The 16,960-nt window shown below is 41.2% G+C and overlaps 1 protein-coding gene across 2 annotated transcripts in view; it reads left to right on the top strand.

Annotated features, from left to right (window-relative positions):
- The window catches only part of nnt (nicotinamide nucleotide transhydrogenase), a 40,045-nt gene extending 23,671 nt beyond the window's left edge, over positions 1-16,374 (top strand). For both annotated transcript variants that reach the window (XM_017493132.3, XM_017493133.3), the window contains exons 17-22: positions 548-727; positions 2,713-2,872; positions 5,922-6,003; positions 8,846-8,964; positions 9,077-9,192; positions 12,899-16,374. In XM_017493132.3, the coding sequence (XP_017348621.1) occupies positions 548-727; positions 2,713-2,872; positions 5,922-6,003; positions 8,846-8,964; positions 9,077-9,192; positions 12,899-13,039 (798 nt within the window). In that variant the 3' untranslated portion in view covers positions 13,040-16,374. The remainder of the gene's footprint in view (positions 1-547; positions 728-2,712; positions 2,873-5,921; positions 6,004-8,845; positions 8,965-9,076; positions 9,193-12,898) is intronic.
- Positions 16,375-16,960: the final 586 nt, after the last annotated feature.

Genomic DNA, 16,960 nt, shown 5'->3' with positions numbered 1-16,960 from the left:
TGTCCAGTCTTATCCGGAAAGAGCCGGTGTCGGTGCAGGTTTTCATTCTAGCCAAGCAGAAGCCACACCTGAATCTACTGAACGTTTGTTCTAATACGTTTCTATAGTAACATCTTACATGGGGACTTGGCCGACACTCCACAGAAATGGACTTTAAAAAAAAAAAAAAAAAAAAGTCGTTAAAGGTAAAGCTGTAATTGAGAGCTTTAATTTAAAAAAAAAAAAAAAAAAAAAAAAAAAGGGAGCGCTTTAATTAAATTATTATTATTATTTTTTTGAAAGACGAGACGGAGGAGTTGAAGCGTGTGGTGTTTTTTTTTTTTTTTTTTTTTTTTTTTGGATATTGGATATTCCACAACAATAAATGGTTAACTAACAGTAAATAATAAATGTTGGAAACTTGCTGTGGTATAAGAGGAATAAAACACCTTAGGGTATACTACTTATAGGAAAATAAACTTGAAATCATAAACATGATCATGATGATAAGCTTTGAAATAATAAAAAATTGGTTATTGCTGGTTGCTTATTTTGTGTGTGTGTGTAGGGGGTGACTCTGACTGCAGCCATCGGTGGAGCAGACATGCCAGTGGTCATCACTGTGCTGAACAGTTACTCAGGCTGGGCTCTGTGTGCCGAGGGCTTCCTGCTCAACAACAACCTGCTCACCATCGTCGGAGCGCTGATCGGCTCATCTGGAGCCATCCTGTCCTACATCATGTGTGTGGTAAGAGTCTGAATCCCCTCAGTATTTCACACACCCTGGTTCTTAATCAGCCGTGAAAACCAAAAGTGCTGCCCTGCATCTTACAGGTCTGTTCACTGTGAACATGTGTCTCCCCTCTCCTGGAACATCACAGTATCTGTGAAACTATGAGGAGCTTCTCGTCCATGAAGCTTTTAGAGGCAGAAACATCATCAGGACAATTCAAAATTACTGACTGGTCAAACACAATTGTGACAGTGTTTCTAGCTCCGCCCACATGTCCCTGTGTGCCTCCTTGCATGCGTACGTTTAATAAAATACATCAAATTATTATATATTTAAATACATATTAGAAATGTGTTTTATACCAACAACTATTTCTTCTCCTACTTCTTCCTCTCCTTCTATGCTTCTTCTCCTTTTTCTTCTCCTCCTGCTTCTTCTTCTACATCTCCTACTTCTTCTTCCTCCTCTACTTCTCCTACTTCTTCCTCCTCCTCTACTTCTTCCTCCTCCTCTACTTCTTCCTCCTCTACTTCTTCTCTTCCTTCTCCTCCTTCTTCCTCCTCTACTTCTCCTCCTCCTTCTTCCTCCTCTACTTCTCCTCCTCCTTCTTCCTCCTCTACTTCTCCTCCTCCTTCTTCCTCCTCTACTTCTCCTCCTCCTTCTTCCTCCTCCTTCTTCCTCCTCCTTCTTCCTCCTCTACTTCTCCTCCTCCTTCTTCCTCCTCCTTCTTCCTCCTCTACTTCTCCTCCTCCTTCTTCCTCCTCTACTTCTCTTCCTCCTCTACTTCTCCTCCTCTACTTCTCCTCCTCCTTCTTCCTCCTCTACTTCTTCCTCTTCTCTTCCTTCTCCTCCTTCTTCCTCCTCCTCTACTTCTCCTCCTTCTTCCTTCTCCTCCTTCTTCCTCCAATTATGTTTGGTGCAAATATGTATTAAAGAACTAAGCAGGACTGGCAGCTCTTTTTGCACCTCTTACTGACCTCATGTGTCAGTGCTTACCTCAGCCTTTTCCTTCAGGGCAGCGCAACTGATACTTTTCTGTTTTCCTTTTCTTTTACACATGCACCTTGTCATCTTTTGTGTCAATGTGTGTGTGCTTGTCGTATACTTTTTTTTTTTTTTTTTTTTTTTTTTTTTTTTTTTTTTTTTCTTTTCTTTCTTTCTTTATTTATTTTGTACTTCAGTTACTGATGCCTGTGTATTGAGGTGCACAGATCTAATACTGAGTATCTCTATCAAGCTGATATTGATGCTCCTTTTCACACATTTTCCAAGCCTGCATACTTGGCTCATTTTTTCTCATTATGTTATGAAATGCACGAGACTGAAAATCCAAGGTTGCTTGTCGAAGTAACCCTACGTTCACATGATCGAGTCACACTTTGTCGAACGTTCTTTTGCAGTATAAAGTAATACTGAGTCATGTGGAAAGACACATGCGTGATGGATGGGTGCTTGCCGAGGTGCCAGGATCTACGGTTTCATTGTAGAAGGTGCGAGTAAGCACGTGAGGCGAAAATGTGCCAGGTTTCTTTCCATATTAATTATCGCATAGGGCCTACTTCGCGTTTTTATATATTTGTAATTATTTATAACTTTATTCTAGGGAAAATTTAGGCTGTTATGAATAGCCATCCTATTCACTGACCTACTCTGGAGGTTTCACTTGGTTTTCCCCCCCAAAAAAATTTGTTTTTTTTTTTGTAAATGACTCTCTCTTCAACACTGTAGGCATCGACTTCTACTCGCGTTTATGTTCCTCTGCCCAATGATGTGCGTTCACAGCATAAAACTCCCCGTGGGACAGATGATAAAATGTCAATATCCAAGATCAATCAAGCTTTTGGGGTTAAAAAAAAAAAGTTCGTTTTTTTAAAACCAGTTTTCCACTAAGAGGTGCTCTTACATCTCAGACATGTGTTGCGCAAGAATAGAAGCATTGATGCTTGACAGTTAACCCAGTCATGTGTATATTTTATCCAATTCTGTGTTTTCCTGCGTAGGCCATGAACCGCTCACTGGCCAACGTTATCCTCGGCGGCTACGGAACCTCATCCACCGGCTCTGGAAAACCCATGGAGATCACGGGCACCCACACCGAGGTCAATGTGGACCAGACTGTGGAGATGATCAAGGAGGCCCAGAACATCATCATCGTCCCAGGTGACTGAAGGGTTCGTGTGTGTGTGTGAGACTCGTGTACACAGACATGATGGATTGTTTGGAAGTCTTAAGTAAGCCTGCTTGACGGCCATTACATCACTTTTTTTTTTTTTTTTTTTTTTTTTTTTTTTAAAACTACTGTTCCCAGAAGTGAGGTCTTTACATGTTGCTCGTTTTCAGGCGGGTTTTTCTTTTTATGGAAACTCTGAGTCTCGATCTTCGTACATCGCTTTGCAAATACTAGAACGCCAGATTTTCTAACTGTGATCATTCCAATTAGGATTATTTGCTTCCTCAAACATGCTTGATTGAACAGGATTTGTTTTTAATAGTTTGAAGCGTCGCTTTTTTTTTCTTTTTTCTTTTTCCCTCTTAACACACGTCGTCATAAAACGATCGGTTTAGTGTAACGTGGTTATGGAATACTAAATCAGTCAGGAGATTATACTTCGTCATGCAGAAGAATTAACAACTTGATTCGTGTTGCGTTTCCTATTTTCGGTCCTCAAGTTAATGAACGGCCAGGTTTATATCAAATATATAAATGCTTTTCTTTCCAACGTTTTGTCTTTCTTTCATTTTCTTTCTTTCTTTGTTTTATTTGCAATTTTTGTTTGTCTGCTTGCTTGCTTTTCTTTCTCTCTGTCTAATGTTTTTATGGTCCAATGTCCAATCTTTTGCTCTATTTTCTTTTACTTCCTTTCTTTTCTTTCTAATGGTCTTTTTTTTTTTTTTTTTGTCTATCTTTCTAATCTTTTGTTTCTTCTTTTTGTTTAATTCTTTTCTATCTGTTTGTCCGATCTTTTGTTCTATAGTTTTCTTCCTTTCTTTTCTTTGTTTTTATAGTCTTTTTGTCTGTCTGTCTTTCTTTTTTTTTTTTTGTCTTTCTTTCTTTACTTTCTTGTGCCCTCTCTGTCTTTCTCTCTCGCTTAGGTCTGGTTTTGTGAAAGTGCCACAGCCGTGTTTTGGATTTTCACATTTCTTATAATTGGAGCAGTCGCAGTCACTTTGTCTGATTGACACCTGCAAAAACATTTAGGTCTTTTTTTAAGGTTTAACACCGGATTTTTCTGGGCATGATTTGTTTTCCTTAGGAGAAATGTCTGTTTTTTTGAAAAAAAAGAGAAGAAAAAAGTTAGAAAATCATTAGGATCACAGGGGGATTGTTGGCATGTGACACGCTGTTTTAAAGCCGAGGGTTTGGCCGGCGTTGTGACCGCTCCGTCAAATCCTATCCAACGTCACTGAAGCTTTAAATGATTCATTTCCTTTTCTTTTCGTGGACAGCAGGTTGTGGTGTGTGTTTTGTCACACTGTTAATTATTTTCACGTTATTTCTTTGAACCTGTGACTTTTGAACCTTTTTTTTTTTGCTTTCTGTGCTTCGCTGTACTACATCTCACCAGCACAAATAAACACGGGGTTTAAAATAGCAGCCCTCAGGTGCTCAAGTGGATGAATATAGACAACGTCAACAAAGACTAAAACAATTTCACGACATATCCATTTCCCTTTGATGTGTATTTAAATGTCTTTGGTCATATTTCTGGTCTAAATATGGAAGGGAGGGTCCGCTATGTTGGTTTTGGTACGATTAAGAAGAAATGTCCTTTTGGAGCGAAGGTCGTTTTAGTGCAGTATGTACCCCGCCGTGAGAATGGGAAGGTATGATTGCTTGGAGTTGTAAAAGTTACAGGATGGGAACAGAATTTATAAGTACGGTTCTCGGTGTACGGAACATTTTGAGGTGAGCTGAAGGTTCTGGCGCTCTTCGTGCAAGGCTTTAAAACCGTCGCTCATGACCCGGTCAGTGTCAGGCCTGGAAATGTCTGGCGCTTCTATTTTACTTTTCTTTTTCGATATTTCATCTGTCCTCATCCTTGTGCACCCCCCCCCCATTTATTATGAGTTTCCAGCACAAGAACATTTTCAACATCTTTAATAATGCTAGGCGCTTGTCCACGTTTTAGTTCTTGCGCCAGTCCTTATATTTCTGTGGATCAAAGACTTTTTTTGGATATTCCGAACAGCAATGATCGTCCAACTGCAAGCTTCACAGAATGAGCACGACAGTCACACCGGCAGTGACCTGACGCAACAAAGTGGCTCTGATTTTCAGTAAATTTCCCCCCAAATTTTATTTATTTATTTATTTATTTATTTTAAGAAGATATCGATCTGTTATCCCATAGGTGGGTTAACCTGGAGTTACGAAGTAACCTTGAGTGTTCGAAAGGGGCTAAATTCAGTTTTTCATGTAATGTGGTGGTGGTGGTGGTGGTGGTGGTATTAGTGGTAGTATTGGTGGTGGTGGTGGTATTAGTGGTAGTATTGGTGGTGGTGGTATTAGTGGTAGTATTGGTGGTGGTAGTAATAATAATAATAATTCTACAACTATCACCAGTGAAACCATGTCAACTGGCAGTAAACTAAACATAAGTGAGCAGCATAGTGATTTTTGTATGATGCAATGTGAACAATCGTGAATGAAATGAAAGATATTTAACGTTTGCCAAAAAAACCCCTTAAAACTTGGAAGATTGTTTAGGGGGGGTGGTTGTTCGATTTGTTTCCAAAGTGCCTTGTTGCATGTATGGAATAAAACATTCCGTGTTGTGATCAGTGATTGGGTGGTGTGACGAAGCGACTCTCACCACCCGTGAAGTGGATTATTTTTCCAATAACCGTGTGTGTCCCGAAATGTTCTTTTCCCTCTTTTAACGGAGTCAATGATTTACATTAAAAAAAAAAAAAGATAAATGAACTGAAAGAAATGAAAGTCCTACTACGTATGTATTTTGTACATGCTGCTAGTCTAACAAGTGCAGCCATGATTGAGAGAGATCGATGTTCACGTTATATCCGTGCAACGTTACAATAGGGATCTCGAGTCTCCATCTGGTCCGTGTTCACCCCGTCGCCGTCCTTCTGCCGCGTGCTAAAATACGTCTGTCGCTTCTGTCATTTTGAATGCACGTTTCTCGGATTACACAAGCTAACAGAAAAATTCGCACGAATGCCTCATGAGGAACTGTCCACTCTTTTGCAGGTTATGGTCTGTGTGCAGCTAAAGCTCAATATCCCATTGCTGACCTCGTCAAGAGTCTGACCGAGCAGGGCAAGACAGTCAGGTATGTACGCGCGTACACTACAGCATTAATACAGTATAATATATAATAATCTGTATATGTATGCATACCCCCCCAGCCCCCTTCCCCATTGGTACTGTACTCCGATTATTCATTTAAAATCCGCTATTGTTAATGGAAAAGTTCCAGCCCTTTCTTTTGCGTCACGTATCAAAAGCAAAACAGGTTACAGGCTTATTATTATTATTATTATTATTATTATTATTATTATTATTATTATTATTATTATTTAATGTTGCATATCCATCTTTCACTTTCTCAGGAGTTTGTGAATCAAAATCTGAATCTAAAAGTGGGAACGTTGTTAATCATCCTGCAATTAAAGAAACTCCTCCGCGTGTCATGATGAGCTGATGAGCCTTCAGCTGTTGACCGAACACACACAAGCTGGCACACTAGAAATGTTGCGCACTGTATTGTAAATGTCAATCTTCTGCTCTATGATGGTGTGTGTGTGTGGTTCCCCCCCCCCCCCCCCCCCCCCCATGTCCTATTAGATAGTGGTTATCATTACTGTTCTGGGCACAGTCTTAACATGCAGAGAGGCTAATTACTGACTCCTGAGATCCTTAAAAGGGTCTCGCAGCACACTACACACACACACACACTCTCTCTAATCAGTTCCAGGATGTTATTTCTTGCCAACCAGTTCTGCTCAGATGGTGGTGGGGGGGTGGGTGAAGTGTTGGCCAGACAGTGTTGTTCAGAATTGATCAGAGTTTTGCTCTGTTGGAAGCCGTGTCTTTGTATTGCTGAGAGTTCAGTGCTGGGGGTTTGGGTTGTATATCTCGTTGACGTTTGTCTCCTCTACTGAACGCAATTTGTAGCATGGTCAAATGACCCCCCCCCACACACACACACACACACACAACCTCCACCTGGTCGGGCACAGCCATTTCACTCGCGCATGGAGGAGTGGAGTGGTGGGGAGAGAGAGGCAGGCCGGAAGCTTGTGTAATTTCCCTGCTTTCGTTTGATCTGGGAGCCCAACAGCTGCTTCCTATTAGTGCATTTGCAGTTGATTAGAGGGGTAGATGGGTGGCCGAAGAGTGGACAGATTAGGTTAGTGTTCCCGTGCTCGTCAGAGGCCCCCCACCCCCCGCCCCCATCCTCTCTCATTTTTTGGGGATAATTAGCTCGGGGTGTCGTCCTGTTCAGAAGGATGTGGGCAGAGCGGCGACCCGCATGTGTTCTCTGTTTGCCGACACAACACGGGTTTTCTTGTCCCGAGTCTGCACCAAGCCGTAAACAGTCATGCCAGAAATGAAGCCGAACATGTTTTGGTGTTTTCAAAACGACAGGTGTGTGTGTGTTTGCGTGCTTGAAGTAATGGTGAACACCGAGCCAGGCCTGGATGCTGTATCGTCCACGTCCGCCCCCCACCCACTCCAGCTGCAGCTTACCAAGAGATGCTGATTGACAAATCCCACGTCTGAGACTTTTGATGTTTGTCCTCTCACACAGCTGATCACAGCCTTTTCTCCCAGTGACTCGGTTTACCCGAAGCCGACAGATGACTATTACAGTGACACGTCGGCACAGGAGGCCCTTCATCTGTACATCGAGAATCAAAATGGAATCGGATTTTTTTTTTAGAATTGTGGTGGCTCACCATGAATCAGATTCAACATGAGGAGGTGATGCTCATTTCCTGAATGCTGATTAGCTGAAAAGGCAACAACTGTATCTGTTTGAGTCTGGTACATCATTTATTTATTTATTTATTTTTTTTATCCGAGCGTACGTTTTGGCTGCACAAGGCATTAAAATTTTAGTACAAGTTTTAATTTTGTAGATTTGATTTATTAAACAAAAAAAACTCATGTTACTTAATATACCATAACAATACAACTGGTTGCTCAGGTGTACTTTAAAATTCTTTTATGAGCACATCTTGATGGTAATAAATGTAATAATAATAATAAAAAAATTAAGTGGGGGGGGGGGGGGATTCTGTGAGGAAAGGTGGCATGGTGGTTAGCACATTTACCTCGCACCTCTGGGGTTGGGGGTTTGATCCCCATGCTTCAGGGGTTTGAAAAACAGCTTTCACATGAACCAAAATGTAAAAATATGTATATTAAACTTTTGAAAAGGCGGTTAAAAAGATATTTCAGTGTTTAGGGAGACCATTATTTAATGTAGACATGGCAAAAAAGATATAAAAGCAGCAAGGCACCTGGGGGGAGGAGCTGCAGGCACGTAGAAAAATAAAATATTTTGTTGTCAACGTTTCAGATTACGGCGTGTGAATTATTATTTTTTTTTTGCTTGTGTGTCTAAACGGCTCATTCGGATGAGAATTTTCGCTTTTAAACACAGGTTGTGTGTTGTCCGAGTGAAAAGAAGCCAGTTTGGCTACGAGATGCTGATCAGAGGTGACAGGTGACCCATACTCTAATGAGAATTTCATTTCCTTGGTCATTTTTTCCAACAAAGCCACTCTTCCAGTAAGTGTTCTGAGTGGAGATAAATTGCGAGCATGCCACTTCCTGTGTGCGCGCCCTGGACTTGTTAGCCGTCATCTGGGCTTTTTACAGCGAGGTCGGGTCATAAAGGCGCTCTGCCGCCTCGGGGCCCTGATCCTCTTCCTCTAGCGATTTCCCCCTCAGCGTGCGTCTTTACTACTGCCAGCGTTCGAATGATGGACCCGGTAACATCTTATTTCCTCTCCTCTCTTGATCTCGTCAAACGGTCTGACCCACAGCTCTAGTAGGTCAGGCAAGGTCAAAGACGACTTCTCTGTAGATTCCTGTAGTACGCAGGTCTACAGTCATCTGTCCATTGGAGTCGGCGGGTATGTAAGACTTTTGTTTGCGTGCAGGTTCGGCATCCACCCCGTCGCTGGGCGCATGCCCGGCCAGTTGAACGTGCTGTTGGCTGAAGCCGGCGTCCCATACGACGTCGTTCTCGAGATGGAAGAGATCAACCATGATTTCCCCGGTATAGTGTTCTGGTGGCTTTTTTTTGTTTGTTTTTGTTTTTTTGTTTTGTTTTTTTTTTAACCACAGTTAATTTTCATCTTGTCCTCGTGTGTTATTCTGGCCGTGTTCAGATACCGACCTGGTGCTGGTCATCGGAGCCAACGACACGGTGAACTCTGCCGCTCAGGAAGACCCCAACTCCATCATCGCTGGAATGCCAGTGCTGGAAGTGTGGAAGTCCAAACAGGTGAGATTTCCCTTTCCCGTTCTGAAACCGCGTCATTAACCCAGCATTAAGACAAATCAAATCCCGATGTCCCATTGATTTAAAAACTTGCGTCGACCGTTCCGTTCGACTCTGCACCTCCAGGATAGTTATTTATTGTTATTTTTTAAAATTTGTACTGAAACTTCATTTGTTTTAATCAAACAATATAAAATTTTCAGTAATAAGTCAGATCAGTAATGTTAGGCTCTTTTTAAATCCAGACCTTCGACAGCCGTCCAGATTATCCCTGATGACGGAAATGAATAATTAGAAGCAACTAATGACGATTGAGAAGGTTACAACGCCTTCAGTTATACTAATCCCATCAGTCTCTGCGTCGAGCTCCGTTTAGAGAATGATTAAAAAGGTCCAATTTAATGCTGACCTCTAATTTGGCGCTACTCTTTAATTTTGCGTTTTTTTTTTTTTTATTGTTCAGAACTGTTGCATTTAATGTGTCATGTATAATTTTACCCTAATTAACATCACATAATCATTTTAGATTTTTAAAAATATTTAACTATATCCTTCAGCTTTAAAATACAAGCTAACATTCTCTTTTTTTTTTTTTTTTTTTTTTTTTTTAAAAAAAGGAAATGGATAATTTTCTCAGGATAAATAATCTCTGGCCGTGCTCCTGCTCCTGTTATGTGGAGTGTTTGGCTGACTTCCCTCCCACCACACTGCTACCTAAATATTTTGCGTAATGCACAGGAGAAATGATGCCTACGGGACACTAGTGGTGATGGTGTAAACGCTCCGATTGGTTTATTAAACCAGACATTTTATATCCATGTACAGGTGACATTAATGTGCGGTATAGTGCTCTCTCTCTAGGATGAGCATCACGTGTTTTATTTATTTATTTATTTATTTATTTATTTATTTACTTACTTACTTATTTTTAATCCTGAGGGTCGTAAATCTGAGGCCCCCAATCCTCCCCATCATTGGTGCAAGTGTTGCTTTTTAGAACAGTTCAGATGTCTGACACGGTCTCATGGGAATGCTGACTCTTCAGAGCTCGTACTTTTATCCAAGAGCGTTTTCACTCTTCGCCCGAATACTTGAGCTCGTACCTACGACCAATTCTGAGCTTGGAGTAGGAGCTCGTAATCGGGTATGCTTTTCCATAGAAGAATTCCTCCCGAACTATGGCTCGATAGAACAGTACTGCGTGTCACTTTTGTGCATGCAGGTTTGCACAGTGGTAGGCACTAGGTTCATTCTTTTATTGTTGTGTAATAATTTATTATTATTACTATTATTATTTTTTTTGTTGTTATTATTGCTCAAGAGGCGAACAGTGCTTTTCGGATGCATGGCATGTCACTGCATGAATTCCTTCAAACGAGGAGCTGTTCTCGCTTAAGAAGTTTCTTACGCACGTTTTCCTCGACGCTCTCAGCGCAACAAGGTTGTGACAATAAGGTGCGCTAATTCCAGCGCTCCAGTCCTATGAAACTCTGGTTTAACACACAAAGCAATTCCGTCTACTTCGCTGAGAATCACAACCCTACAACTCATCCCGAAACACGAAGCAGAGTGCAAGTTGACGAGTCGAATCGGTCACGTTACTCGGCATGTGGCACGGAGCGTGGTTGGCTTTCACGCCACAGCTCGGTGGAAGCAAGCCACAGACCACCGTTTTCAAGAAGGCCAGAGATCATTTGTCTGGACTGCTCCGAGGCTCGGTTTTCACACTTCATCAAATGTACGTGTGAAAATGACATCAATATAGGTTGATGTCTCGTATCCACACCCTCAGGGTACAGAAGTCTGAGGTGTATGGGGACTGTGGATTTCTTCCCACTGTACTCGTTTATTTAGCAGCGTTTCCAGACAAGAGCAAACTATTTAACCAAAGTTTGTCTCAAAGGTTCTTTGGTGGGGTTTATTTTATTTATTTATTTATTTATTTATTTATTTTGAGTGGTCTGTTCAAGAGGCAGTTAAACTAACTTTGTAGTGGCATTGCTAATGACATGATGTTGAACGCTCAAGATTGCGCTATTGGCTGGTAGGCTGCGAATCTGCTGCCAGAGTACTGATTGCGCTCAGATTATGAGGAGCCTTTGTACATTACCGAGCCCAGCTGCAGCCTGAATAGAGCGCGAGATGATGTAGCAGAAGCTGCAGGGAGATGACAGTCAGGTGGAACTTCACTTTGCCCTTTTCGAACCCGATCCTTCATCACCCTGCCGCCGGCGATCATCCGCAGGACGGACAGCGATCGTTAAAAAGGTCGCAGCATCCCATTTTGTTCCAAGTATCCTTCAGCATCTCGAGCCCCACCGGTGCAAAGAGACCCGCAGCGCACAAGGACTCCTCTCCTGGTTTTACTTATTCAATTAACTAAAAAAAAAAAGAAAAAAAGGCTTGCTGCTTCCCAACCAGATGCTCCCAATCACGGCACGGCTCTCGCTCGCTTTCCCAGGAAGTGCTCGGCTCGGGTCCTGCGCCCGAGACACTAATGACGCTTAATTTTGTAAATGGCAGATACTTAAATAACCATTAGATGCTGGAAGCATGAGCTGCTTTCTCTTTCTCTCACTAATGTACAAATACAAGGCTAAAGTCTAACACATTTTTACATACAGGTGCAGTACAGGGTCTGAATAAAATAATAGCGCTGTGCTGTTTGGCCGTAACTACAGTGACTCGGGGAATATTTTGCAGAGAGGTGTCTTGAAATGGGGGGAAAAGCTCGGCCAAAAATTAAAGGTGTGCAATTTTTTTTTTTTTTTTTTTTCTTTCCCCCCCTGTCTTTTGGGCAAAACAGGTTTGGTGTCTTGAGATTTGCTTCGTTTATTTTTCCACTGGTATGTAGATAAATAGTAATGGAAATGGGTCTCATCTCATCAGTTTTTCCATAAATTCTTGCTCAAATCTTCATTCTCTGGCAACATGCGCTCAACTTTAATTAAAGTATCAGTGGTGATCATATTTCCTATGGTCATCTGCATCCCTTCCAGCTTTCCACTGCAATCGATCAGTGATTCTGCATGTCCAAGATCACCACCTCTCCTGTGTTTTTTTTTTTTTTTTTTTTTTTTTTTTTTTTTTTTTTTTTTCTTCTCCTTTAAGAGTGTTCTGTGAAGCTTTGTTCATGGTTTTTAGATGACCGCTATGTCCTAAATATCAAACTCCCAGAATTTACCCTTCTTACCCCTGAGCTGTGAATCGGCTCTACAGATATGAAGCCGAAAAGGTTCTCATCTTTTAAAATCTTTCAAAGTTAAAATCTTCCCTACACACTAACCCAAATTTTCACACAATTGATTTCAATTATCATTAAGTTATGAAAGCTTTTTTTTTTTTTAAATTTGTTTGTTTTTAACAGCACCGGTTGTCTGCCTTGACGCATTTCAGAGTTTTCTTTGAGGTTCTGTAAGGCGAAACCTAGAGAGGGAAATTTTTAGCTTAAAATGTAAGTCACTTTGTCGAGAACTGGATCTGGTTTGACGGTGAGATCGCCTTCCGTTGCTTGTTCGCGACAGCCTCGACACCAGACGCGTTTCGGCTGATGGACTACGTTTAGGATAAAAGGAGCGTTGCATTAAACAAGTGGTGTTTTTTTGCTGAGCATTTTCTTATAATACAGATGTTTTTGTTTCCTCATGTTTGGAATCAAATCGACTCGGCTGTGGTTAAACGGCAGGATCTGTGCTTTCCACCTTTTCAGGTCATCGTGATGAAGAGGTCTCTGGGTGTGGGCTACGCGGCCGTGGACAACCCCATATTCTACAAAGCCAACACCTCGATGCTTTTAGGAGATGCCAAGAAGACGTGCGACGCGTTGGCTGCTAAAGTGCGTGAAGGTTAACGACCAAGCTCTGGAGCACCGGGTGTCCGTGAGGGAAGGAAAAAAAAAATTGCTCTACCCTTTTCCCAAGGGTACAGGGTGTACAAATTGACCATTATTCCTCTTAGACAAAGTAGAACTGATATCGCTCCACTCCTTACCACACTCCTTCATTAAAAAATTTTTTTTGCCTTTTTTTTTTTTTTTTACCCCCCTGATATCTGTAAAGTTTTAGTTTGTTTTTGTTCAGTATTCTGTGCGTTCTGCCTAATTAAATTATACTAGAAAGTAAAAAAGCATTTCAACAATTCACGGTAGGAGCTAAGAACGTGTAAGGGATTTTTATTTATTTTTACTTTTTTTTTTTTTTTTTTTTTTTTTTTTTAAATTATGCAAGCATCTGGTTCAGTCATTTTAAGCCATAGGGTTTTTAAGAAGGCACCGTTCGTGATGAGGGTTATTAAGTGACCAGCATGTGAAAACATGAATGATGGAATGTTGAAGGCCATTTTATTTAATACAAAATTTTTTTTTTTCTCCCCCCCCGTACCTCATCAAGGAGTCATCGAGCTGAAGGGTCAATACCAGAACGTTTAGAACGAGCAGATCAATATCATGCCAGAGGTGCGATTTATCCTCCCGTACAATTCCAACAAACGAGAGACACGTCAGAATGACGATCGGGTCTAATCTCGTACTTGGCTCGTGCGCCACGTCTCGTTTCTTTCCCCACGTTCACGGCGCTTTCGCTCGACGTTTTTCGACCGCTGTTAGTAATATAAAGCATTATGAGGGAGAACACAACAGACCCTACCTCTCGACAGTATTAAACCTGACCAAACAAGCCCCTATCATGAAGATGATTTCCCGAAGCACATTCTCCAGCGGACATTCTCCTTGATCTGCAGCAGCATTAACAGATCCAGCTTGCTCCTCGATTTTATCCAGGTGGTCCGCGTGATACCTTTTCAACATTTCAAGTAACAGTCGGGATCACGATTTATCTCTTCCTTTTTTCTTCTTCTTTTTTTTTCCTTTCTTTTTTTTTCTTTTCGATCCAACAGCCGAGTTAAAAGGAAATAAGAAATAAGCAATAAAGCAATCGCGACATAGGAAGTAAATAGGATGATCAACAACAGGTGGTTTCTATTTGATATGCAAGCTCACTCCACTTTTTACTGTAGTTATGTCGAAATATCGACGCTCTTAAATATTCTTTGTGCAAAAAGAAGTGAAGGTGTAGAGAATAAACGTTTTGTAGCGTCATGGTTCGCAGATTCAAAGAGTTAACGATGTACCGTGACGTGTTTTCTCTTTGCAATTCATCATGAAACATCACTCTTAATAAACATCTAGATTTAAAAAAAAAAAAAAAAAACAAAGAAAAAGGCCTGACTCTGATCATTTCTAAAACGTGCATGTGGGGTGTTTTTTTTTTTTTTTAAACCTTGAAGGTGGTACAAAGGTTTTAATGTTGGTAAGCAAGCTCACCACGCGAAATGGGAGCGTTTGTATCGCCGCACTTTATCTTTCACACATGCGCTGATAAGGGGTATCTGCACAAGTCTCGGTGATTGCCCATTGTCACACTCGAGGTAACCCCGTGCAGGATCGTGCGGTTATTTTCTCGCCCTTTTGATGCTTGGTGGGATTGCATGAGTGTATCATGAGGGTTCCTTCACTTTGGCAACAAGTGACACTCAGACATGACGATATCCATCTACACCCTATTTTTTTTTTTTTTTTTTTTTTCTTCCCCTGGCTTATAGGAACAGCTTGGCGAAAAGTCAAATTTGAACCCCCGTTGTAGCTTTGCACCAGCTTCGTCCTCGTCTCCGACTGGTCTGGTTACGTTAGTGTAGTGTGTACTCCTTTTAACAAATATTGCAGGAGTTGTCCATGTCTACAGATTTATAGTTCGACGTAGAACTATGTCCTCGGACCCCGAGACGCTCGGTTTTCTTTGGAAATCTGTGAGGCAGGGCCTAGAGAGAGAAATTTTAAACCAATCACTGTCTGATTTAACTGGATGCAGGTTCAAGACGGATATTTCCAAAAAAAGACTAACTCGGGCGGGATTGGCGTTTTTATTCTCTCGCCCATACGAGTGCGTGAAGTCGAGGGTGGAAATCCTCGTCAGGATTGCATGAGTTTGTCATGAGGGCTCTTTTTACTTCAGCAACAAGTGGCACTCAGACACGATGGTATCTCTCACTGCACCTTTCTCCCGGGGATTGTTACAAGTGCTCTGTGTAGCTATAATCAGGCCTGTTTCCAACCGTAGAACTCGTATCTTCAGATTCCAAAGCCCAGCGTCGATGTCTGCTTTTCTTTAACGCGACGTCGCCCCGCCATCGCTTCAGTGCCGCTTGTAGATGTTTGTAGCTGGGTTCACAGTTGAGCATCACGGTTTGAAATTATAAGATTAACATCTAGATTCTGGTCCGATCTGGAAAGCACCTTAAGAGGTCTAAAATGTAAAGCTGTCTCATTTCTGTTTTGATAACGCAGGCAATGTTCCACAGTTGGACACCGTTATACACAGCCGTCCTCTCGTTCTGCTTTATAATGACTTTAAATGGGATAAATATTGACGATGTGAGATTTTATTCAATACTTTTTGGAACCGTTTATACGAAAACCTTGCGCTACATTTATCCCTTTTAAGTTTCACCACCAGTGTCTGTGTTAAGCCAGCGATTAATACTGTGAAACTGATGCTTGGGAACACTTTATTCGACGGGTACCTACATGCGGGCTTCATGACGCGTTCATAACCCTTACATTAAGCTTCTATAAAACCAAGTTGGATGCTTTATGAAAGGCTTATGTCAAAACATTATAGGTGCGTATCAATCGTTCATAACGTTGGCATACGTCACATAAGATTCATATTACATGGGAGTGCTTCGTAGTAGAACATTTTCCATTTATTACGCTATCACTTTGATTTTCATGCACTTAAACTATTCATAATATCGGCATATATGCTTCCTGAGTTCATAAGACCGTTATAAATGGGACGGACCTCCAGAGGCGTCGTATTCCTGCATAAATTCATTAAACAGCTCAAAAAAAAAAAGTAAGGTAACAATTACAAAATTCAACAGCTCGTTCGTGCGCTCGTGTTATCTGGTCATCAATCACGAGACCTTTTGCGTCCACTCCGATCGGAGATATCGCATAAAACTGTCACATGACAATATTTCACATCTTTTTTTTTTTTTTTTTTTAAATGAATTGTCTAATGCTACTTAATAAAAGACTTGTGTAATGTTCATGAATGTATTATGAACTGGAGCCCTTTTATCTCCACTCTTATGACGTATTTCATTAAAGCCTGTAATGTCACCTGACGAGTTTTGACACAAGACTTACACTGTGTTCTAAAAGCTTAATGTAACGGCTACGAATGTGTTATGAAGCCCATATGTAGGCACCCTTCAAATAAAGCTTAACCGATATTATACTGGGAAAATTTCAAACTGTAACACGTCCTAGTCAACGCTCGTCTTAAATTTTTTTTTTTCCCCCGAGAGAATGCAAAAAAAGGTGCACGCGGTATCCAGAGCTAATACTTCAGATTTGCGTGAAGAGCTTGGACCCGACTTGGAGCTACTTCTGCTGAGCCAAATGAGTATTGGCAGCTTGAGGGAGAATTTACTCCTACATTAGATATCATTTATGTCTGCTAGCTTAAAACTTTTGAGAATCACCAGACAGTCAGACTGCTCGAGTTGGAAAAGAGAAGGCTGGCGTGGAGGCAATATCGCAGTAGCCACTGGCCTCATAGTACTTTTTGTTCTACGTTGTTATTTTATACCGTGGTGCGAGTCTCGTATCTGATTGATCACAAGGTGTTTGGTTTTTTTTTCATTTGCAAATCACAGGTTTATGTTGTGGTACTGTTTCTATAGTAACAGTAACATTATAGCAAAAGCT

Source organism: Ictalurus punctatus, chromosome 18 (assembly GCF_001660625.3).
Source record: "Ictalurus punctatus breed USDA103 chromosome 18, Coco_2.0, whole genome shotgun sequence".
Taxonomy (NCBI): Eukaryota; Metazoa; Chordata; class Actinopteri; order Siluriformes; family Ictaluridae; genus Ictalurus; species Ictalurus punctatus.
This window is presented reverse-complemented; position numbering and strand designations above follow the sequence as displayed.